We start from the raw sequence: 23,922 nt of genomic DNA on the forward strand, positions 1-23,922 counted from the left end.
AAAGGGCAATAAAACGAGACAATGAGAGGAAAGGGAGACTCAGAATATGGAGAATGAACTCAGTTATTAAAAAGTATGGCATTAGAGCGGTGGTATTCCTGTTGCATGAGTCACAAGTACTACAACTTCTATAACTGCTGGCTAATACCTCTGAATTAAAAGATGTTTGGTTTGTATTTTACAAACTTTAGCACCATAAGCCCCTCGCAGCATTCGTGAAGCACAGGCACTTGTGATCTATGTGGGCTCCCAGCTCAGTAGTAATTCCGTTTCTTTTTTGAATTTTTTTGGAAAAAAAAAGGTATGTATTATTCAACTTATTCTGATCAGTATGATCTGGGGAGCGTGTGAAAAGTGAATTATTTATTGATCAAATTTGTTCTTAGAAATTGCTTTTCAAAAATCATGCAGAGCACTCTTTTTTCCAATGCTCGGGGTTTTTACAGCTTCTTCTATTTCTGCAGTGCGAGTTCTTGAAGGAGGCAGAGACACATGCTCAGACATGCATGACTTGTGCACTTGTGTGACCACTGGCCACACACAGACAGCTTGCAAAGCTTAACACTTTATAAGCACCATGTGGCATGAATGCATGTGCACACACTAAAGCTTTTCTTTTGGCTCCTTGTGTATAAACACTTACGGTATTGGGTCTCCAATCATGCAGCGAGTCCCAAAGCCTGGCTTGTTCACCAACGTTTCCACCACCTTGGATACCTCCGCATTATCTGGCCCATCATTGCTAGAAATATTGAGAAAAAAATCAATACAAATACGCATTCAAACATTCAATCAGTTAGATTGCTGCTAGCTCATCCCTCTAACACAGGTGTGGGCCTCTCTTTGTGTGCAGCAAACACATTTTTGACTGCAGTGAAAGGCTAAACACCAACAAACATGGATAGAAGCAGAATATTGTGTTAGATAGGAACATGTTGTGAGCTTTGGAAATAATACATCTATCCTTCTTTAATACCAACTTCCTGGACTTACAGTATTGGAAATGTTTGGATCACACCATTTGAAAATAATCCTACACAGCCACTACTGGAATCTAATTCTACAAATAGTATAATATTAGTAATATTAAAGTAGCCTATCTTAATATTACTAGTATTATACTATTTGTAGAATTAGATTTCAAATAGTATAATACTAGTAATATTAAGGTAGCCTATCTTTATCTGCACCTGGGCAGAAATAATAGGTCAAAACAGAATGTATAGACATCAAACAAAACCAAAAAAAAGTGGCATGGTGGTGCAGTGGTTTGCACTGTTGCCTCATAGAGGGTGCCTGGTTCAAACATGGGGTCGGGTGTTTCTAACCTAGAGGTGGGGGAGCCCCTCTATGTGGAGTCTGCATGTTCTCCCTGTGTCAGCATGGGTTTTCTCTGGGTACTCCGGCTTCCTCCCACAGTCCAAAGACATGCAGGTTAATTGGTGACTCTAAATTGTCCGTAGGTGTGAATGTGAGTGTGAATGGTTGTCTGTCTCTATGTGTCAGCACTGTGATAGTCTGGTGACTTGTCCAGGGTGTACCCTGCCTCTCGCCCAATGTCAGCTGGGATAGGCTCCAGGCCCCCCGCGGCCCTTAAATTGTTAAGGAAAATGAATGAATGAATAAAAAAACAAAAACACTGTGCAGCATTCACATGTTGATTTAGAATTCCAATGTCAATGTTAAGAATAAAGACTTAAAGCTTTGAACCATCCGGTACATCTCTACTTAAATCCATCCATGAGCATTGGCCAATCTTTCATGATGTTAACAAAAACACACAGAAAAGTCCTTATTTATTCCTTATTTGGCACAAGCACGGAAGTAAAACCAAAAGAAAAAGCCCCTTTTGGTAGAGCCAAGGTATAACTGTCCAAACTAGAACCTGGAATTAGAAAAAAGTGAATTTATAGGCTAAAATGTGAAATAACACAAGCTGTGGCTTTTCAGAATTGCTGCAGCATTGATTGGTTCAAGGACAGTTTAAGGAGGACGACCTCTCGTCTGATTTAAACTGAAAATTACCCTTCTAGACTTTCAAAATTGAAATACTAATCATGGTCTTGGTGGTCGTGACCAGTGATCACCTAGGATCTATCATCCACTGGACGATAGGCTATCTTTATGGAGTCTATCTTTAACAGCTGAATCGATTTACAGAATGACCTGTGCAGCCTTGATAAATTCAAAATGCTTGTTATGTGCAACCAGACATCTTTAAGGTTCTGTGCTGCATTGAAATCACAGATTCACCTCAAAAAGAGGAGCGTGCCAACAGTCAATAAGAGCTGAGTTTACAGAAAGGTGAAGCGGGGTAAGCTGAGTCTGACTCTGCAACTCTATTGTGGGTTTGACTTTTGTCACATCGGACAGAAAGGATTATTTGAGATTACAGGCCCTGAAATATTGAGCCGATGGAATAATTTCAGTGTGTGGTTAAGTGATATTAGATATTAGTAATCGGCCACTGTGTGTGGGATCAAAACGCATTGTCACCATTTGTTCGGGTTTTCTAAGCTTTCTTATTTTCTCGTCCGTCACAATTGATTTACATGTTACATGTTTTAAAATCTGTCTCTGTCACACTTTCTGTCTCTGTCAAGATTTTACAAGTCCTCTAATTTGTCTTCCACATTCACAAAGCACAGGAGTTTAGATGGTCATTAAACTTGAATGTATCTTGACATAGGAGAGGGCCTGAAAGGAAATGAAACACCAGGGGGATCCAATGCGGTTCCTTTCAAGTAAATACTCAATAGCAATGCTGCATACAACTTGGGCTAGCTTAATCAAGACTGAGAGAGAAATCATTGAGTGTACCAACTGATTTGTTCAGGCCAAGAGTCAAAACACACATTCTAAAAGTGTGGAGCACCTTTCCTCAATAGTTTGAATCCAGAACGCACGAACCAGTATGAGCCTGTTCGGGATTCTGTGTACAGTAAAGGCTCTTCACAGCCTTTCATTATTATCTCAGTGTCCTGTGCATATCTACGCCCTGTGTCTCAGTTAAACAATCTTCCCATTCCAATTTCATTCTCATTACTAACCACACACACTCTGCCCTTTATCTTAAGGGTACCGTGGGAGTTAAAACACAGCATTTCATAAAGACCATGGTGATGGCTTTCTGCCAGCGGTGGCCACAGCCCGGCCAACCATTTGGATTAATACAGTGTTCATTGTCTCATTTAGAGGCGTCTCCATGAAGGTCATATGGTCATTTCCTTGGCCACCAGCGAGCGCAATTGAAGTGGTCCGATTGTAAAAATGGATTATGTGCAGCCATCTGTTTTGCAATTAACAATGGCTGGGTTACCACGTTATTTGAGATAATAAAAACTGTTGGACAGTTCCAAAATGAAGACTTGTGCATATACACGGAAAGAGTGGAACTAATGAATAGTTCATCTCGTCAAACATCACAGAAGGAAGGACTGAGACAATAGAAGAAAGTCAAATCAAGGCTATGCTATATTACGGGAAGATAACCCATTTAGAAAATTGACCAAATGTACTTTGGTTTAAAAATTACCTCCCATATTCTGATATCTCACTTCAATTTCTAACACAAAAATCAAACTAACTGAAAGTAACTTATTCACATTATTGCCACAGTTATACATTATACACCAGAGAGCAGGGTTCAAAGCCCCCTCAACTGCTAACTTAAGATCAATCATTATCTTCAATCACTCTCTGCTAAAATGGATCATTGACATTCACAATGTATATACTGCTGCAATGCTCCTCTGAATGAACTGCTGAGATGAAAAGGCACACTACTTTTAATCACACTGTCATCACCAGGCAGGATGTTTTAAAGTCACTCAAGAGAAAAACAATATTTAGCAACTGGCCAGAGGGAATGTCAGAGAAATTAAGAACACTCCAGTTTCATAATGTATCATATGAGAACGGTTCCCAGGAATTCCCAAGAAAACTGAATGTGCGGTTCAAGTTTTGTGACAAGAGATGATGTGAAAAAGTAGGCGACGCAGGCTCTGAAATCATGAACCCTTGCTTGTGAGCCAGGATCGTATTCCCACTTGTCACATGTTGTATGGTGTTGACATAAGGAAGAGAATGCACAATGAGATATATTATCACGGTATCATGTAAGGGTCTCTGCAGTCTTGAGAAAACATGCAGCAACACTGTGTCACTACAATTATCTTTTGTGAATAGCTATGGTCTTTAGGGTGTTGCTTTAAAAAAAACCTTAGTAACTAAGCAGGCTGCTCTGGGTGTTGCTGGTTAGTAGCAGATGTTTTCTGGGTTTTCAGTCGTCTGCCCTAGCACGCAAGTATCTGACCTCCCCGGCAACCTCCGTGTAATTTTCGGGACAATCAGGGCAGGATTCAGGATTCAGGACAACTGCTTGGATTTCGGGACTGTGCCGAAATCCAAGCAGTTGTCCCGAATCCTGAATCCTGCCCTGATTGTCCCGAAAATTACACTAGAGCAGAGTCTGGAGTAGTATTTGCCTGATAAAACATTAAAAACTGATCATGGTGGTTGAGCTGTCATGCAGCTCCCACCGGCTGCACATTGGCTGCAGCAGTTTCTACATGAATCATGGGTGTTGTAGTTTGAAGAAGAGAACACAGCGCAAATTGCAGCCGCAAGGACAGGGAAAGCGCAGGCAGCCATGAGAAGGAGTACAGTGCAGCCTCTTGTTCAAACTGTTCAAAACTGTTCTATAAACTGTTACAGCTGTAACGTTGATCACTTCCATGAAATAAAACGAGAAATTGGAAATGAGGAAAATAATTTAGAAAATTGTTATTACATCTATTGTTGCGTTAATCTGCAGCTATGCTTTTAATGAACGTGACATGTCATGACAGTCAAGTACCCCCCTGGTGGTTGAGACTGAAGGTTGCAGCACTCTTTATTGGGACTAATCTCAAAAACAATAGAATGTAATGGCTAGGTGTACTGCATCTGTGTTCAAGTGTGTTATTGTTGAAAACAATAAAAATGACTTTATAAAACCACTTTGTGTAATATATATCAATCTTTTGATCATCTGCCACAATAATGTCATGAATTTAAATCTCATCTCTCCATTTTTATAATCTCTTGACAGCACTAGTAAATGCTGCCCCATCCAGACCAGTAGAATTGCATCCCTGGTGCCTATAGCACCTACAATACCCGGAGAAAAATGAGTACTGTCATGTTTCCAAAAATTTGGGATCCACTTGGTACCCAAGTACTGGTTCTCATGATACTCCTACTGTTAATGACAAACCCATGAACACTGCAGTGGTCACAGAGGGAGTCATATAGTAGCAGAAGTAGTAACAGAAAACAGACTGGGTTTGACTGTTTCAGCACCATGGAGAGGGAAAGAGACTGAATGTTTTAGTACCGCGGACAGAGACAAGATTTACATTTAAATGTTTCAGTTGCATTCTCGGCAAGGAAACAGAAAAAAAGGTCTGGAGGAAAAGCAAATCATTGTGCTTTTAGACAGCTTGAAAAACTTTTCTTTTCTTTTCTTTTTTCAAGAGCTAAAAGTGCTTAAGAGTTTCTTCAATGCAAATAAGTTCCAAGTTTAGTGAATTATTTTAAGATTCAAGCTTTTTCTTTAAAAAAGTAATGCTTTCTTAATTTTTGTGAATGGATATAGCTGCATATCCATGTGTAATAGATGTTTTAATATGTATATATGATGCCAAAACTGTGAGGAGACTGGTCCAGTTAATGCAGAGCATAAAAATAAATATGCCTGTTAATAGCTGTGTGAGTTGCTCAGCAAGTGCACAGTCAGTTATCAGTGGTTGTGGACTGATACTGTCAGAATATAACCAAATAAATAAAAAATGACTCTACAATTCTACTGCAAAATGAAGCAAAGCATTAAAAATATTCACCATGATAAAGGCAAACAAAGTGTACACAGTTAATACATCAACAAGTACAAAAAAGAGAGAGAGTAGAATCTCACTCTGACCAAGTGCTGAGATAGTATCTTAAATAAACCAGTTTCAGGTTACAGTTAATTGTGCCCTGACATCTTCAAAGTGAATTTCTACAAAGTGCTGCCAGGGGAAATGAAACACCTGCCGGGTGGATAAGCAACGACAGCTTCATGTCAAAAGAACAGAGTATGAATACAGTGTCAAGATTAGTTTGATGGTTTGGGCAGATGCTGTAACGAGTGACGCATATTAGAATTCATCTGGCATTCTTACAGCCCTTTTGTTGTTATCGTGAAGGATGAATCATGTTGCAGCAATTCTGAGCTCATTTGTGTGAATAGGGAGAGATGTTACCAGTAAAATAAAACCAAAAAGACACCCGAAAATCCTTTTTGAGCCTTATAAAGTAAATAAACACATAGGGGGGAGTATGTTTCTGTCTTCAGTCATTAAGCACTGTACTTCATAAGGTGAGGCTCTTTTTAAAAAGCAATTCACAGTGTTGCACATCTATGTGTTGTTTTTATGTCAGTCCACACCCTCTGCGATAACTCCAGTTTGTATTCAGTGGGTGTTGAACTCCACCAGGGCCATCCCTTGTCACCAAGTATGGCTGTGATTCTCAATGACAGAATAGCAAGCCGCCACCACAGAGGGGACAGCATCCAGATTGATGACCTCAGCAGCGTAAAAAAAATAAATAAAAATCTCTTGGCGATCAAACAGCGTGAACAGCACTGTGACATCTTTTTCCTTTGATTTTCTGTCATTGAAATTTAAGTTTCCTACAGCCTATTGTTCATCTACTATGCCATGTTGCTGGTGCTACTAGAACTAACCACTTCCTCAAATTATTCACACACCTCCTGGATAACAGTAAACACTATTTGCAGTTAATCATATTATATCACAATGTGATTACCTGTAAAAGGTGGTTTGAGGCAGATCATACATCCAGGGTTGCAGCTCCAGATTCGGGTATTCAGTGAATGGCGGGACGATGAGTGAGAAGATCAGAGACAGGCACACAAAAACAGCAGGGAGGACCACCTAGGAGGACAGTGACAAGGTCAAATCCGCTTCAGACATTTATCCTGCCGCTTCCAGAAACTCTTTTGAAGTAAAACCTTTCACGAATAAATAAAAACACAAGGGATTTCAACAAAATCAGGTGTATTTTTCAGGGAAGCAATTCCTAAACAAATGAATTCTTGTGCTGTGCTCCTAAACCACACTGACAAAACAGAACCACAAATAAAAAACAAAGCTAATGCAATGCACCAAACAAAACTGTACAATTTAGCACTTTCACTTTAAGCTTAAAAGCACAGTTAACCCCAAAATCAAAAGTACACTTTTTCCCTCTTGCCTGTAGTGCTGGTTATCAGTCCAGATTGTTTTGGTGTGAGTTGCTGAGTGTTGGAGATATCAGCCATAGAGGTGTCAGCCTTCTCCCCAATATAATGGAACTAGATAGCACTCGGCTTGTGGTGCTCAAAGTGACAAAAAAATACATTTGAAAAATTCAACAGCAATGTCTCTTTCCAGAAATCATGATCTAGTTACTCAAGATAATACAATAATAATCCAGATAATACACTTGATAAACGTAATCGTGCAAAAGGAAGTGTGCATCTACTGCTAGCTTACCTAGCACCTCTGAGCTTACTAACTTTACAGCTCAGCCCAGGAGGAAGCCAATCGTGTCTTAATCTCCATCCATGTCACAAGCACTAGCCTCTCGTTCATGAGTATTTGTACACTCTCTTTTGCGTGGTGATATGATTGGCGGGTGTAGTCTGGTCAAAAGTATAGTTCCAACATGAAACTTCTCACAGCATGGTCTGCGGATAGTCTTGAGTAACCAGGTCATGATTCTGGTAAAATACATTATTGTTGAGTCATCTAAAGCCCCCTTTCCACCAAGCAGTACAGTACGGTTCAATTCAGTTCGGTGAGTTTTTTTCGTTTCCACTGTGAAAAGTTGTGGATGGTACCAATGGAACCGTTCCATACCGTCCCCATTTTGGTCAACCTTTCTGTTGGGGTACCTGGCACACAGATCTGGCACTAAAAGGTGGAGTTGTGAACACTGCAGTCCGTTGACTAGTCAATAGCAGATGGTCATTCTGCTCAGGACTGAGTTGTAGCTGGTTTTGAGGCTCATGTAACCACTGTTCATACCGTGGAGAGTTTTACATGTTGGTAAACCATAACTATAAAATGAAAGGATGTTTTGCTGCCTCTCGCAGCAGCTGAAGTCAGAGGAAAAAAAAAAAAGAAAAAAAAAAAAAAAAAGAGAAAACTTAATTCACTGGGCCAACTGCCGGCAACTTTTAAGGTGGAATGCTAACTTGTAATGTTACCCAATGCATGAGATCATGACGTGAATCAATTAACACACCTTAAATATTCCATATAACACTTTGACCATTGCTTTAGCTTTTATATGACATACACTTTTAATAATGAGCGGATCTTAAAATGTTTATATGTATTAATTTTGACCAGGTTATGTGAACTGCATATATTCTAATCCTCACATCGTTCCTGTGGGCTCCGGCAGCACTAAACCCCTGAGCTTGCCAGAGAAGGACTAAATGCACAAACGCACTATTTTTAAATATCTCATCAAGAGAGACTCTCACTGCAGCCTGTTTAATTTTGATCTGAACTTGTTGGCGTGCAGCCTCGTTCTGTGGACGATAAATGAGGTGCAGACTTCTATCTGTGTCACCGGTGAGGAGCCAGGAAATACAGTGAGTGCTGGACGGAACAGGGAGTGACAACAACCCCGCCCACATTTAAGGGTACTGTTTGCAGTGGAAACTCTAGGGTCTAGGTACCATGTCTGAAGGGTTACTTTAGTTTCCAAAGGTACTATACTGAAAGTGTTTGGGCTTAAATGTATTTTTTTGGCATTTTGAGTGCCACAAGTGAAGTACCATCTACTCCCTGTCTATTTGAGAGAAAGCAGAGATCTCTACAGCCGATATCTTGAACACTAACACCAAAACAATCTAGGTTGAGAAATAGCACTACAGGTAAAAGAAAAAATATGTGCTTTTGATTTTGGCGTGAAGTGTCCCTTTAAAGGCATGCTGTGCACTCCAAGGGCTACAATGAATACTTGAGAAACTTGAGTTAATCCAAGAAAATAAATCCTTTATATTCTCTGCCTCAAAGGTTCATTTGCAGCTATGGTACAGTGCACAAGTACAGCAGTATGTGCATCATTTTTACTGTGGAAACAGGCTGTGTTCATTCTACGACCGCAGTAATGTTAACATACAATGACACAATTATGAGTGGTAAAGGTAGCCTCCTTGAAACAGAACATGTCTACATGGCTGATACAGATGTTTTTAAGTGTAAGCACGACGGCACAAGATTCCATGCGAGATCAATTTCATCATTCCCTCCCCGAGCCCCCTCACTGTCATTACGTGCAACAAAATGACTGATGCAATCAACAACAACACAGGACCGCTGCGATAACGCATGCACATTAATATGCTCCTCACCAACTTGTTTGGGCTCTTCTGCACGCTTTATGAGTTTGATTAAACACTTCCAACACTGCCACCATCATCTGGCCACTCAGATATAATTAGTTTCTCACTATTCTCTTGTCTTTTGTGTGTGTGTGGGTTTTTTTTTTTTAAAGCAGATGCTGCTATGCTTCCCCTATCCTCTCCAACAAACCGCCCTCTCCAATCCTCTTTTCTCCGTCATGTAATTCTCTTTTCATTTCATTGTTAGAGCTGACAAAAAGGTCAGTGGGAAAAATGCAAGCTATCTTTAATGTTTAATCACTTGTAGGTTGGGGCGCGCTCGGCAGCAGGGGGAGGTTTGCGTACACTTGATTAATTGCGGGGCATGCAATTTGCCAGGCCAATTCAAGATGCTACAATTGAAAATCCGGAATTTACTGCATGGAGCTACGACCATGGAAATGTGCTTGGAGGAAAGATAAAGAGCAGCAATGAGACTGAAAAGCTTAATGGCAGACCGCAAAAGAAAGAACTATTCTTTTTTTCTGTTGCTCCGTCTCTCTCTTTCTCTCTCAACAATAATTGCAGGTGACAGCTGGTACTTCTTCCATTGAGAGAGATCTGCAAAAAAAAATGGGGAGAAGTCATTATGCTCACAAAGGCAAGGCGCCCCCATGAACAATGCATGAGTTTAGCGCATTCTCAAGTTTAGTAGGGATTTAAAGAGGAGGACAGGATTATATGCAAACTGGGTATAAACACCAAAACACAATTAAGATGTGTTTTATTTCCTGCAAAGTCAAATGGCTCATTAGACTGAGTTTGTTTCCTCAACAAACATTCACGTCTATCCTATTTCATTTGTGAATTTATTGCCGCAGCTTGCGTTAAAGTGGATAATAGCAGCAGCCTGGATATTTTTACTGATGTGTTAATGTGGTCTTTTCCTTTCAAAGCGCTCAGACAAAACATAACAAATAGTTAGTGAATATATTGTGATTTCCGAAAGAAAATTATATCCGCAACGGTAAACAAAAAGAATACAGAACTTCAATGCAGGCAGCCTCCTGTTCCGTGCTGTAGCGATAATTAGATTAAAAAAACAACAAATAGCCTGAGTTACACAACGCAAATCATCTGCTTCCTAACAGCGAGGCTGCAGCTTGAAAGGGGCGTTGTAGTCTGTTCAGTCTGAGCTCCAAACACCAAAACCCTTCAGCTCATCCACCGTAACACAACCACTAACTGCTTCTCCCTGATTCTGACATTGCCAACGCTCGCCCGTCCCCAACTTTCATCCCCATAAATCACTGCTTTTGTGTTACATGCCATAATCTCTTTTATATTCCCCTAACCGCTTGTATTCGAGGAGATTACCTCACCACACAATCATATCTGCTGACAATGGGAGCTGTTGACATGATGGGAGAAAAAAAAACCTTTAGCCAAATGAATAAAGAGGGAGAGGTAGGAGGTGCGCCCTTGCAGACGATATGCACCTTTGTACGTACACACACACACTCACTTATCCTTCCATCCTGCTCTGCGTCCCCACTAAAGAGGGACGTCCAAGATTGACAGTGACTAATGGGGATTGGTACTGCAGCAAATTACAAGAAGAACCCATACACCTTGCAAAGGTGAAACACTGCTCCCTCTCTCTCTTTCTCTATCTCACACAGCAGTGAAAAAGAGTGAGCTGCATGAGCTTTCCCAGTTATAATCTCAGCATCATGGCAGCTGTCACAACTGATGGCATTACATGATATCCACAAACACACTATGAATCTAGATGGGCGACGTGTCAATGTAATTTAAGTCAGAACACACTTTTTAGAACTTGGGGGGACAAAAACCATTTAAGTCCCTTGGAAATTGCTACTTTCCGAAATTGGTTTTGACTTGTTTAAATAGCGCCTGTTTATTAGCTTTGACTTTTGAAATTATGTTTATGAGGAACAAAATAATATAGACGTACACTTAATAGGCTAATAGCAGTCTGTCATCTCTGTAATTGTTATGCGATCACATTTAATATGTAGCTAACGAAAGCACATGATTAGCGCGGGGGAAAATGAGGGGGGAAAAAATCACGGGTGTCACTTTGCCTTTCTGGTGACAATCACAGCGATCAGGTGTTACTGACGCTGCTGTAACTGAAGCCAGAGAAACACCTTCCATCGACTCACTCCGCACACAAGTGTATTAAGAGTTTTCTGGCCACACTAAGCATGATTTTTTTTTTGTCAAAATGCAAAGCTGAGACCTCATAAAATTGTCCCAATTTGGGCTGCAACGATTCTTCTCCCAGGTATTGACAGTTTCTGCTTGAAAGTAATTTATCAAAACTAAAATCTCCTCCACAGCAGCAATAAACACTTCATGTTCACGCCATCTTCAGCCCCTGTAGTCCCTCCAGTAATGCTTCGAGAGTAATGATGATTATTGTACGTGTAGGCTCCTGGTAATATGACATCATTCTTGGTGCCACTGTTCACATTTTTCAAACTTTTTTCTTCATATATACCGCCTTCTATGTCAGCTTCTTCTCCCACAACTTAAATTCCATGACTATTGACTAAATCAAGATGGATGACATGACTTTTCCCTTCAGATTTTAAATGAGCTTACTCTATCATATTTGTCATTAACTGATATTGAAAGCCAACATGTATTTCACACAATCCTACCTTGATCCTCCCATGCAACCCTCCTTGTATAACCCTTCAATCCATCAATATGACAGACTGAGGCCATTACCTGGGCAATGAGTCCCTTGCGGCTCCTTCGGGCGTGGTGGAAGCGCTTGATAAAGAGCGCCAGGAACTGCCTCCTGATCAGCTTCCATCCGGTGATGACGGTGGATCCCTTCCCGCTGACACTGGCATTCCTCTTTAAGTCTGGAGTGGACATTAACCCACCGTGTTATTTATCATCTATGCATATGTAAAAAAGCTGCTGAGCACACTTTCCAGCGGAGCTAATGGCCTGATCAAATATAACTTAAGTGTTAAACCTGCCAGCTGCATTAGCTCATCCCACAGTGAAGCAACTATTTTTTTAATATATCATGAATTTGGAAATGGTATTTAGGGCGTGATTCAGGAGCACTGGTGGACTATGCAAAAAGGCCTGACTACCTCTCCTACACAGGAGCAAGAAACACAGACTTTTTGGTGGCATTGCCTCTGTGTGGTTGTTTTGTGTATCTTTGTAGTCGTTAAATATCTCTTTGAGGTCATTTTGTATGTTTTTGGTTGGTTTGTGTCTTTTTGGAGTTATTTAGTGTCTTTTTAGTCATTTGGTATATCTTTGAAGGTATTTTGTGTCTCTTTGATGGTATTTTGTCTTTTTGGTTGTTTTGTGTGTCTTTGTGGTTGTTTTGTGTGTCTTTGTGGTTGTTTTGAATTTCCCTGTCTTCCATTTGTGTCTCTTTGAACTCATTTTATGTTTTTTTGGTTATTTTGTGTCTCTTTGAACTCAATTTGTGTCTCTATAAAGTCATTTAAGATCTTTTTGTGTTTTTTGTCTCTCTAGCCCCTTTTACACTGCCAGATTTTCCGCGAATGTTGGGACGTTTGCTGGCAAGCTGCGAGCGTTTAGACACACAGAGCCAGATTGGCGAGTTGATCTGAGGTGCCCAATTTTCCGCCTCGTAGGGTAGAACCCTTTTAGTTTAAAAAGAACGAGGTGGCCTTCTGCAATGGGAGGGGCTGTTGAAGAATTGTGGGAGGAGCGCACGTGCGACCCACTGGTGGTGGATAAACACGAAACAGCTGATAGCAGAATTAGCAAGCAGCTTGTAGCAAGAGGGAAATGCAAACCTGAAAGACACTGTAAAGATGAGCAACTGAGGAGACAAGGCATTGCACAACCTCCTTGCCCTCGCAAACAAAGAGGCCATTAACCGTCACATGACAGGGACGGTGAAGAACGGGCCGACTTACGAGAGAATCGACGGACTGACTAGCCGCGGCTTCCCTCCCACGTCACTGTTTACATTACACGCTGAGCTACACGTTTTGTTACTTGCTCACCCCCCTCATTGCCCCGAAAAAGGCGCATTCTGTATAAACAAAAGTAGGTAGGCGGCATTTTTCCGCACTCCCTGACTTTGCTTTTGTACTGTCAATGCTGACAAAAGACTGATTGGGCTTTCCTGCAATTTTGCACAATTCCTATCTAAAAAGGGCTTCTGATGTCTTTTTGAAGTCACTTTGTGTCTCTTTGAAGTGACTTTGTGTCTCTAGCATTCCTGGTTGTTTTGTGTCTCTTTGAACTCTACTTGTATCCTCTTTTTTTTTTAAAGTCATTTTAGACCTTTGTCTGTTTTTTGTGTCTCTCTCTGATGTCACTGATGTCATTTTGTGTCTTTATGGTCATTTTGTCTCTCTTGAAGGTATTTTATGTCTCTTTGGAGTTGTGTATTTTTCGTCATTTGTGTCTCTTTGATGTAATTTTGTATCTTTTTGGTCATTTTTATGTCTGAAATTATTTTGTGTCTCTTTGATGTCATTTTGTGCTTTAATGGTCGTTTTTGTTTTCGTCTTGAAGGTATTTTGTGTCTCTTTGATGGCATTTCTGGTTGTTTTGTGTCTCTCTGAACTCAATTTGTGTCTTTATGGTGATTTTGTGTCTGCTGAAGGTATTTTTTTTGTCTCTTTGATGTCATTTTGTGTTTTAATGGTCATTTTGGTGTCTCTTGATGGTATTTTGTGTCTCTTTGAAATGACTTTGAATCTTTTTGGTCATTTGAGTCTCTTTGATGGCATTTCTTGTTTATTTTGTGTCTCTTTGAACTCAATTTGTGTCTCTTTTAATTTCAATTTGTGTCTCATTTTCAACCTTTGTCTATTTTTTTGTGTCTCTTTGGTGTCATTTTGTGTCTTTATGGTGATTTTGTGTCTCCTGGAGGTATTTTATGTCTCTTGATGTTATTTTGTGTGTCTTTGTGGCTGTTTTGAAAATTCCTATGTTCCTTTTGTCTCTCTGAAGTCATATGAAACCTTTTTGTGTATTTTTTGTTTCCCTCTGATGTCATTTTGTGTCTTTATGGTCGTTTTGTCTCTCGTGAAGGCATTTTGTGTCTTTATGGTTGTTTTTCTCTCGTTAAGGCATTTTGTGTGTCTTTGATGTATTTTTTTGTGGTTGTTGTAGGTCTTCTCCTGGTTGACAACTGTTAATCTGAGTGACATGTTGTAGGTAAAGGCCAGGAGGGCCCCTGGCACTGTGGGCCACTAGGCCTGTGCTTGGTAGCCATCTATGCTCAGGAGAGAAAAGGTGATAAACGAGGGCTTTGTTGATGTCTTATCTTATATCTCACACTCTCCAAGAACAGCTCCACTAAAAATAGAAGAACTTTATAGTCACAGTAGCCATTAAGAGAATAAAACATATTTTGATTGAAAACCATTTTCATGATGAAAGACATTGTATGAAAGTGAATTTCTTTCATTAGGGCAAAATTGAAAAGCTGAATAGACAGGTTAGATAATGTTGTATGGATTGGACAGAAATTCTGTTCGTAAATTACTTATTCTGAAGAAAGAGCTCTTGTTTATGCCCTCTTTTCAAAATGGCCACTGAGGTGAAACAGTCAAATTGAAGCCAAACTAAATGAAGTTCATAATTGAAGACTGAAAGGCGTGTGAAAAAACAGACTTGCTGTTATCATAAAACCAAGACTGTCTGTAAAAAGGATGAAACACAGCACCTACCTTCCACTTTATTCGTGATCCCCTTTAATTCTGCAGGAGAAACAGAAAGAAACAATCCTTAGGTTGGAATAAACAGAATAAGTTCTCGCAATCTGTAAACTTCCTGTATCATTAAGTTAATGACCAGATGTTTAATTGAGTTTCCTTCATTGACAAATAACTGTGTGATAGATTTGGGAAGACTTGCCACTCATTCCAGAGGCTTGCTCTGTTTTCATGTGGACGCTGGCGATGCTGTTCCGCTTGGATGTGCGGGAGCTTCCTTTGCAGTCTCTCACCAACAGCTCCTTTGCTGCTATGGGAATACAAATAAGATATGTTGTTTTGGCCTGACCCAATTTAGGGTTATAAATAACAATAAGAATAGCTACCTGCCCTGCAAGACGCCGTATTATTCCCTGTAAAAGCACAAACCCAGGTGTTTTAGGAACGTGAGGAAATCGGATTTTGAGATTAAACTGAAAAGTGAAGTTGTTTGGTGCTAGACACAGACAAAAACGCTGAAAATAAGGCAGTGGGAGATTTATCCACGGAGATCCATCAATGATATTTAAGAATTGGTTGGAAAACACAGTGTATTTCCACACTTACATGTAATGTGAGCATACAAAGGGGTAAGAACAAGCACCTAAGAAAAATTGCTTTTCCCTCTGAAATAACTATCTAATAACAAACTCACTCCTGCAAACACTGCCACAAAGTTTGCCTTTTGCTTAGTTTCATGTGATGAATTTATCTGTTCTAATACAATTTCTTTGTGCTATTGTTTAGAATAAGTCTTTTGCTTTTAGCATAATAAAAAAGTTTTCTCAATTTCTTTGTTTGTGTTCTACTTGAATGATGTACCTGCAGCGTGGACACAAATGGCCACTTTGGAGCTTGGTCGGTTGTCTCAAATCAAAGTGCTGATTGTAATAGTTCTTTTACAGCTCACAAATGGTGTGAGTAGCTTTCAACTTAATTCTGTATTATTAAGCAGCACTGCGCAGGTGCCTTGTGTGCCAGACGGATTCTTGCTTCAAAGAAACGCTAACTGTGTCGGTGAAATGAAGAAATGAGAGGTTAATTCTTTTTTGGTGCAACATGTGAAAAAATGTCAGCTATGTCAGCAATGGTGGCAAAATTAATGTTCCATCAGGAAGACGACTTCAGCTTGCGTACATGTTAACTTCATGCATCTTAGGCTTTCACACCAAGCTGTGTTGACCCACCCTGGTTCTGTAACAGTGATATAAATATTTTTTCTCATGACAGACATAAAGTAGTAGCACTAGTGTTTGTGTTTGGGAGTATGCTACATCACTGTGTCCTACAGATATCCCAGATAGACTGTTTATCCTCCTAACGTGTTAATACACAATCATAATTTCATCTTACTTTGTATTTCTGCATCAACTCCGGTTTCCTCCGCCACTTTAAGAAATATCTGCAAAATGAATAAAATATGTGTCAATATACTATCTGATGAGAGTTACAGTATGTTTCCTGTCACCTTACAAGCACACACCCAAGCACAACATACGCAAACTTATGATACTTAAGCTGTAGTCTCGCCACCAGACAATCAGAGATCTCCGCCTTCTGATAGTCTGGGGACACTCCTTTCTAAAGTGTGTTTAACGGCCGGCAACAAAGCAACGCCTCCTCTTGCATTTTTGAAAAGGACACGCCTTCCCGGAAATGTGCGCTCCCCCTTTTCTCGTCCGAGCTTGAAAATGGATGCCGAGAGGTTTACCTCAGTTTTATCAAACATGTGCTCAGTCCACAAGATTGTGGAAATGAAGGACTTACAGCGACTTTGTTTAAAACTTTTAACGCAGTCGGACTATGTTTACGAGCACAAGAGTTCAGCGAGCCACCGAAGGACCGCCCTGCAGATTTACTATTGGTTCTGCAACATAGGGAGTTTTTTTAAACTCTGAAATTGTATCCGCCCATCTAAACACAAAATCAAGGAGAAAGACATCAGTCTTTAGTTAAACAAAGCATCTAGGGGTGTCAGTAGCTCAGTCCATAGGGACTTGGGTTGGGAACCGGAGGGTTGCCTGCTCGAGTCCCCGTCCGGACCAAAATATGGAGCGTGGACTGGTGGCTAGAGAGGGGCCAGTTCACCTCCTGGGCACTGCCGAGGTGCCCTTGAGCAAGGCACCAAACCCCCCAACCGCTCAGGGCGCCTGACCAAGGGCAGCCCCCTCACTCTGACATCTCTCCACTTTGTGCATGTATAGGTCCTGTTTGTGCATGTTTGTGTCTTTCGGACCTGTGTGTTAATGACAAGCAAGAGTGAAAACATTGAATTTCCCCTCGGGATTAATAAAGTAAATAAACTTAAACTTAAAGACTGACTTGTGAGTCTACATAAGTTGCTACTATAGCTTTTTTTTGTCATACTCAAATCCATTCGATAAGTGTACACAGATTTGATGCGAATACCAGGTATCCCTGTCAAGTTTCTGCCTAGAATCAGATCAAGGTTGTGCATCCACAGAGACGCTAACCTTTACTTGAGCACCTGCCAATTGGCCTCTCTAAAAGAAGTGCCCTTGGTGACTTCATTTATTAATTCAAGACATATGTCAGAATAAATAAATCTCCTTATTTGTGAAACATTTCAAAGTGACCTTTCTTTTCTCATTCTGCTGTGCATATTTACACCCTGTTTCCACATCTGCCCTCTAAAAATTCTCCACAGACTTCTGGCCAAGCCTACAAAATTTATAATTTGTACTGAATGTGATTTTATGTGCTGAATTACATCAGTCAAATACATAAAATATCATAAAACAATAAAACATAAACATAAAACAGTATCATAAAACAGTCCAAACGTACTTAAAAAGGCTATTCAGAACAATAACCAGGGTTGTTATTATATGACCAACTTCCATGGAACATCCCATCTATCAGCCCTTGTTTTTTTTTAGTGCCGTACACTGAAAATCACTGCGTATTTCAATCCAAGTGTAGTCGGACTTCAAAAGCAAACATGTACGGGTGAAATAACCTTGTCGTGTCTGAATTTTGGAAATTCAAAAGGAATTATTTACATCGCCTGCAGGCCAGGAGTGTCTGATTTGAGTGTGAGTTACACGAAGAGCTTTAACCAACAGTCACTCAGCTTTATGATCCAAGACAAGTCTGGATGCCAAAATACTGTGTGAGTCATTTGTTTAGGGAGAAATAAGACAGTGTACTGTATGTGTAAGATAATAATATGACTACATCTACTAGAACACTGGGTCTATGCTTATGGAGAAAGCAGTAAAAAGTCATAATGCTAATGCTATTCAGTAAGTATGACCCAGTGTGGTCTTACACAGTCCACGTAACTTCACAAATACTTACTGTATGTTACTTCACATGATCTTAGCTCGTAGCCTTAAATATTTAGTAAATTTGCCCTTCTTTTCTGTTTTATATCATGAAACCAATCTTCAGCGTTGGGATTTTACGAGTTAAGAAATACACCCTTGTTTTGTTGCATACATTTTTAAGTGGCATCCTTCCTTTCAAAGTGAAAACCAATACTTATAGATAAATGTCATTTTTTAAGTTATTGGCTTATATGTTAAGTTGCTTGTTGTAATGTTTCCATCTTTGGATGGATTTACCATTAAAGTTAAAATGACAATCTGCAATAATATGGTGTATGGGGAGCTGGGAGGATACCCGCTCTGTATCACAGTTGAAAAGAGAATTATTGGCTACCGGGGGAGGCTGATAGAAGGTAAAGAAATAACACTCAGTTAAATAATGTACACCTGTTTGCTCAGCCTACATAATATAGGTGTATATGTGTCCCCATGGGTCTTGCAGGTTAAGCAGATACTGGATGATGTCTTACTTCTGGCTCATACAAAAGTGTGATAATATGAGCTGGTTGAAACTAACTGTTGAACAGAAGCTGAAAGATCGGTTCATAGAGAAGTGGTTAACTGAGCTCAGAGGCATGGCATCATGGGGTATTTATGTTGAACTAAAACAAAGTATCTGTTGTATGAAAACCAAAAGTACAGGCAGGATATTTGTAATGTGCAAACAGTGAACACCAGAATTCCTAAAGTCACTGGACGATTTAAAAGGCTGGATAGAAACCAACAGATCTGCAACTTCTGTAATGACAATCATTTGAGAGGTGAGAATCATATTTTGTTTAAATGTAATGTTAGTTCAATAAGTTACAGAGAAAGGTATCTATTACGTATTATTCAAAGGGTCGTGTGGAAGATTAAGGGGGATTTAGTGGCATCTAGTGGTGAGGACTGCAGTACGCTACCACCTGAATCTTGTCCCGGTTAGAATTCCATCAGTGTCCATTGTTTAGGAAGACAATTTTGCAGAATTACCTAGAGAGGTCTCTTTCTCACCAGAACAAACAGACCAGGTGATTAAAACCGGTAAAAATGCTGAAAAAAGCAGCTTCATATTCCAAATTAATGTTTCTCCAATGCTGTTCAGCCTCTGTCTGCGATGAGCACTTCCTAATGTGTGCTCACATTTTTTTCTAAACCAAACATGGAAGAGGTTTTTACCAGAAGCCTATCCGCAGAGGTCTCATCCTCTTTAAAACAAACAAACCTGGTGATATAAATTGGTAAGAATCCTGAATAAATCAGTTTCATGTTCAAAATCAGTGTTTCTCCAGGGTGGTTCAGCTAGTGGCAGACAGGCCGATAGCCCAGCAACTGCTAATCTGTTCACATTTTTTCTCTGATAACTCAAGATCCAGAAGTCCATGAGGGTTTTATTGGAAGCTGAATCATCCACAGAGGTCTCATCCTCTCTAAAACAAACTGACCCAGTGATTTAAACCAGTAAAAAACTCTGAATAAAGCAGGTGCTTGTTTTTCTGATACTGCTCATCCTGGAGGGGTGCTCATTACGGTGGCTGACCTGCAAACGCTATTGGACCTATCAAGAGCCAGTGTTTGGTTTATCCATTCTGGGCTACTGTAGAAATATAACAGTGTAACATGGTGGGCAAGAATCCACTTCCTATGTAGATATAAACATCTCATTCTAAGGTAATGAAAACCTTTTTATACTGTATTCCATTTCTGTCAATATATCCCCCTTAAATCTTAAACACTGGACCTTTAAACTGCCCATCTATGTTTAAACTGATTTTGTTCATGCAAATAGATAAGCCAAAAGTTATTTGTAAATTAGGTGCCTTTTTGTTTAAGTAACATTTGCTGTACTTTAGCCACATCGTTTTGTCATTATTGTATTTTATGTGTGTGCTCCATACCATGTGATCATGGTTTTGAGTCACATTACATTAATGTAATGAAAACTGTCCACCAAATGTTGACTGCTTACGTACAGATTCTGAGAAGCAGAAAAGGTCAGTAAGTAGAAGAGGAGAGAGAAGAAGAAAAAAAGTCTGGTATAAAGTGTAACTGCACCAATAACATGAGGAAAAGGAGAGAAACACAAGGGCAACATTGTCAGTATCTGTACTTTTATGTTCCTGTGTGTGTGGAAGCTGTCTCTCTATATGTGCGCATGCTTGTATCTCTTGCAAGGTTGTCTATCCCACGCTTAGTATACCTCCTCTAGCGTGGTGTCAGAGATGCCGTAGCTGGTCAGGCCAAGGTCAGCCATGGCCAGGTCGAGCTCTTGGAAGAGCAGGGCAAAGGTCCCATCTCTGGCTCCACCATAAGGCAGTATGTAGGTGATCTCCTGACCGATGCTCTCCAAGAAGACTGCCTCAGGGACGTGGCGCCGCACAATTTGACCCAGAGCTGTCAAATCTGTTGGAGCAATAGCAGCAACATTACTCACAAAAACAAACACCAATAGATGGCAAAAAATGCACTCGCACAAACAACAGAGCGTTGTGGAAAGTACATATTTCTTTCCTCCCTTTCATGTGTCCATCATCCTCTTCAATTAAGATGTTTGGTAGAGTGATTTAATGGACAGATAATTCAAGATGAACCACTGCTATCTGCTGCAAAATTACTTTTTAAGTGTCTATACTCAGTGTTGATATAGAATAATGTCGCAGAAATTGCCACCAAAAATTGAAAAACCACTGTGTGATGTATGGAGATTACAACATACCTGAAGTGACCTTTAAACATACTGAAACAGATCAGTGGACATAATTCTCCTGCCTCATCCATTCTGAAGCTGAGTCTTAGTGAGAATCAATCAGGACAGTGTTGCAGAACGCATCGCATCCATTATTGATCCAGAACCTCTCATACATAATTACTGCAGCTTAACAACCAACGGCTTGGTGCTTTATGAAGAAGTAAATGGATCTGCCTCACACATCAGACTGAATTATTTGTGAAAATGTGTGTGTGTTTCTGTCGGTTTGCTGGTGTGTGTGTGCGGTAATAAAGAGAAATATGCTGTCACTTGTGGAAATGTGTACTTTTATGGCATTTTCTATCTTATATTTAACTGTCATGTGTATAATCATTTTGAAGGTATGGGCACTGATTGATTTCCCATGCATAATAAACTGGAGCCTACCTAAGAATTTTCTTCTGATCATGTCTTGCATGAGTACTTTTGTTTACTTGATCAAGGCTGAGAATGGTCAAAACAAATCAAATCACCAGCATCTCACACGTTTTTTTAGTCGGGTGATATCTGTCCCATTCCTGCTGTGTCTCTGCATTTCTTTACACATATATAATTCAATCAGGAAAAACTGGAATAAGGGCAGGGAAAATATGATTTGATCATCTGCCAAACACATTCTACTGTAAGCTCAGTGAGTAACTGGTTGATAACTATGAAGCGCAACATCCTCAACATGCCATTAACCCCCCATCACCACTGTATAGCACTGCTAAAAAAGAAATATGTTATTATTTGAGTATGGAAAAGACAGCGTAAGTACAAAAAGTCAAACCATAGTACAAAATCCTATTCCTATATGATGATTTTGGGAGATTTAGGGGAATTATAAACAACTTGTGAACACAACATATCTTCTTCTTTTAAGTTGATATGGCTAACTTGTTAACAAACAGTTGCTTTTTTATTCATCCAGCAATTATGGAGGAGCATGACCATTTATTTGGAAGCATGTTTCTGTCTGAAAGTCCAATATTCACTGTCCTTTTAGATCTTCAACTTTTGAGTGTATTATCTGGCTCTTAAAGGAATATTTCCTACCACAAAATGTCTATGTTTAGAATTAAGTACTCACCGTGTGCAACCTTGAATTTGTGAAGAAAACGTTTTTCCTCGCATATCTTCATGGTGAACGGAGAATCCAAGAAAGACAAACATTCTTCATTACATGAATTATTCAGGGTCCGCATTTAACAACAGCAAAACACTTTTAAAACATCTGTTGACTAACTCTAACACAACTTGTGCAGTATAATCCAAGTCTCATTTATCCAATGCTCAGTAGTGCCTAAAGACATGCATTTTTGCTAAAACATTACAATTTCAAAAACTTCCAAGTAGTCCGCCTGTGCACACATCTGCATTTGAAAGCAGAGTTTAAATGCATATGCTCCTTGTACATGTAAAACTATTTGCACTGAGTGTTTTGGATACTAATATTTTAGTCAAGATGCATGTGTTTGGAAAGCACTTAGAATACAACTGAATAAATAAGACTTGGTTTATATTGCATAAGTTGTATGAGAGTTTGTAAACAAAAGTTTTGCTGCTGTTGTGCGGACCCTGATTCCTTCAATTCATGAAGAATGCTCACCTTTTTTTGAATGCTTTGTTCAGTGTGAAGGCACACGGGAAAAACACCATTTCACGATTTTAAGGTTGCGGTTAAAAAATTAATATACTATACTATAATATAATTAATCTTGCTATAAAGTTCCATAAAGCTTTGTTTCACAATGTCATTTGACACATTCATATTAAAATATTAATTATAGCTGCTTTACATTGGTGATCTTAACCTTTAGGATGTCAGATAGGACGATGAGGACAGAATATTTGTGCACTACACAAAATATTTAAGCATCAGTTGGTTAAGCATATCCAGGGACACCCGATTTGCAGATTTATGCTTGACATTTATGTTTCATGTACATCAATTAAGCTAATATAACATTTAGATCATGAGTGGCAACGTGCTTACTAAATGAGTTGTGTTTTTGAGGTTGTCATTGTTAGGTTTGCGTTTTTCTTTAATGCACAAAAATGCTTAAGTTTAGTATGTTAGGTAATGCTGCTAGAGAGGAGCTTTTGATCACTATTATCATTCATTTGCAGGGAATTTGTCATAATTTCTGAAATATCATGTTCAAAATACACTTCACCATAGTTTAATGTTCAAATGTCTATCATTGTCCATATTGTCTCCTAGTTTCCAGCACTCACAAAGCTCTCCTGACTCATTCGCTATCACTAAAAATCCTTCTTTCCCATTTGTACCAACCATTTTACTGGGACATTAAAGTGCACTCTACCAATAGTTAGAACATTTCAACAGCATCTAAAGGCACCAGCTACTTTACTACTCTTGTGGTGTCCATTGGATTTGTATTGTAAAAGGTGGAGAAAAAAAAAATCTATGAGCAAATGGATGTTCAGCACACATGCTATTTTAAGAAGTTTTATGGTTATTGTTTGCCTGTTTTGGATGTGTTCCCAGACTCTTGTGTTGTTTTAAAAAAGGCTGACATGGAGCTGAGCTATAGCACCTAAGTCAGTGTGAGTTTTATGGTATCTTACACATTTTACTTAAGGTTTTATATGTAATAGTTAGACAGAATTTTCACTTTTGGATTAAATTTTACAGAAATATTCGCACACTTTGGTGTTTAACTGCATGTTGTA

At 39.5% G+C, this 23,922-nt stretch overlaps 1 protein-coding gene across 3 annotated transcripts in view; it reads right to left on the bottom strand.

The window, feature by feature from the left end:
• LOC117246311 (phospholipid-transporting ATPase ABCA1) overlaps window positions 1–23,922 on the bottom strand; it is a 215,661-nt gene that overhangs the window by 99,580 nt on the left and 92,159 nt on the right. The window contains exons 25-32 of one of the 3 annotated variants that reach the window (XM_078164218.1): window positions 20,695–20,897; window positions 16,519–16,567; window positions 15,513–15,539; window positions 15,329–15,436; window positions 15,142–15,171; window positions 12,185–12,324; window positions 6,853–6,980; window positions 644–742 (exon numbers count right to left, since the gene is read on the bottom strand). In XM_078164218.1, the coding sequence (XP_078020344.1) occupies window positions 644–742; window positions 6,853–6,980; window positions 12,185–12,324; window positions 15,142–15,171; window positions 15,329–15,436; window positions 15,513–15,539; window positions 16,519–16,567; window positions 20,695–20,897 (784 nt within the window). The remainder of the gene's footprint in view (window positions 1–643; window positions 743–6,852; window positions 6,981–12,184; window positions 12,325–15,141; window positions 15,172–15,328; window positions 15,437–15,512; window positions 15,540–16,518; window positions 16,568–20,694; window positions 20,898–23,922) is intronic. The other 2 variants (XM_078164219.1, XM_033610171.2) reach the window with 2 other exon arrangements.

Source organism: Epinephelus lanceolatus, chromosome 22, assembly GCF_041903045.1.
Source record: "Epinephelus lanceolatus isolate andai-2023 chromosome 22, ASM4190304v1, whole genome shotgun sequence".
NCBI lineage: Eukaryota > Metazoa > Chordata > Actinopteri > Perciformes > Serranidae > Epinephelus > Epinephelus lanceolatus.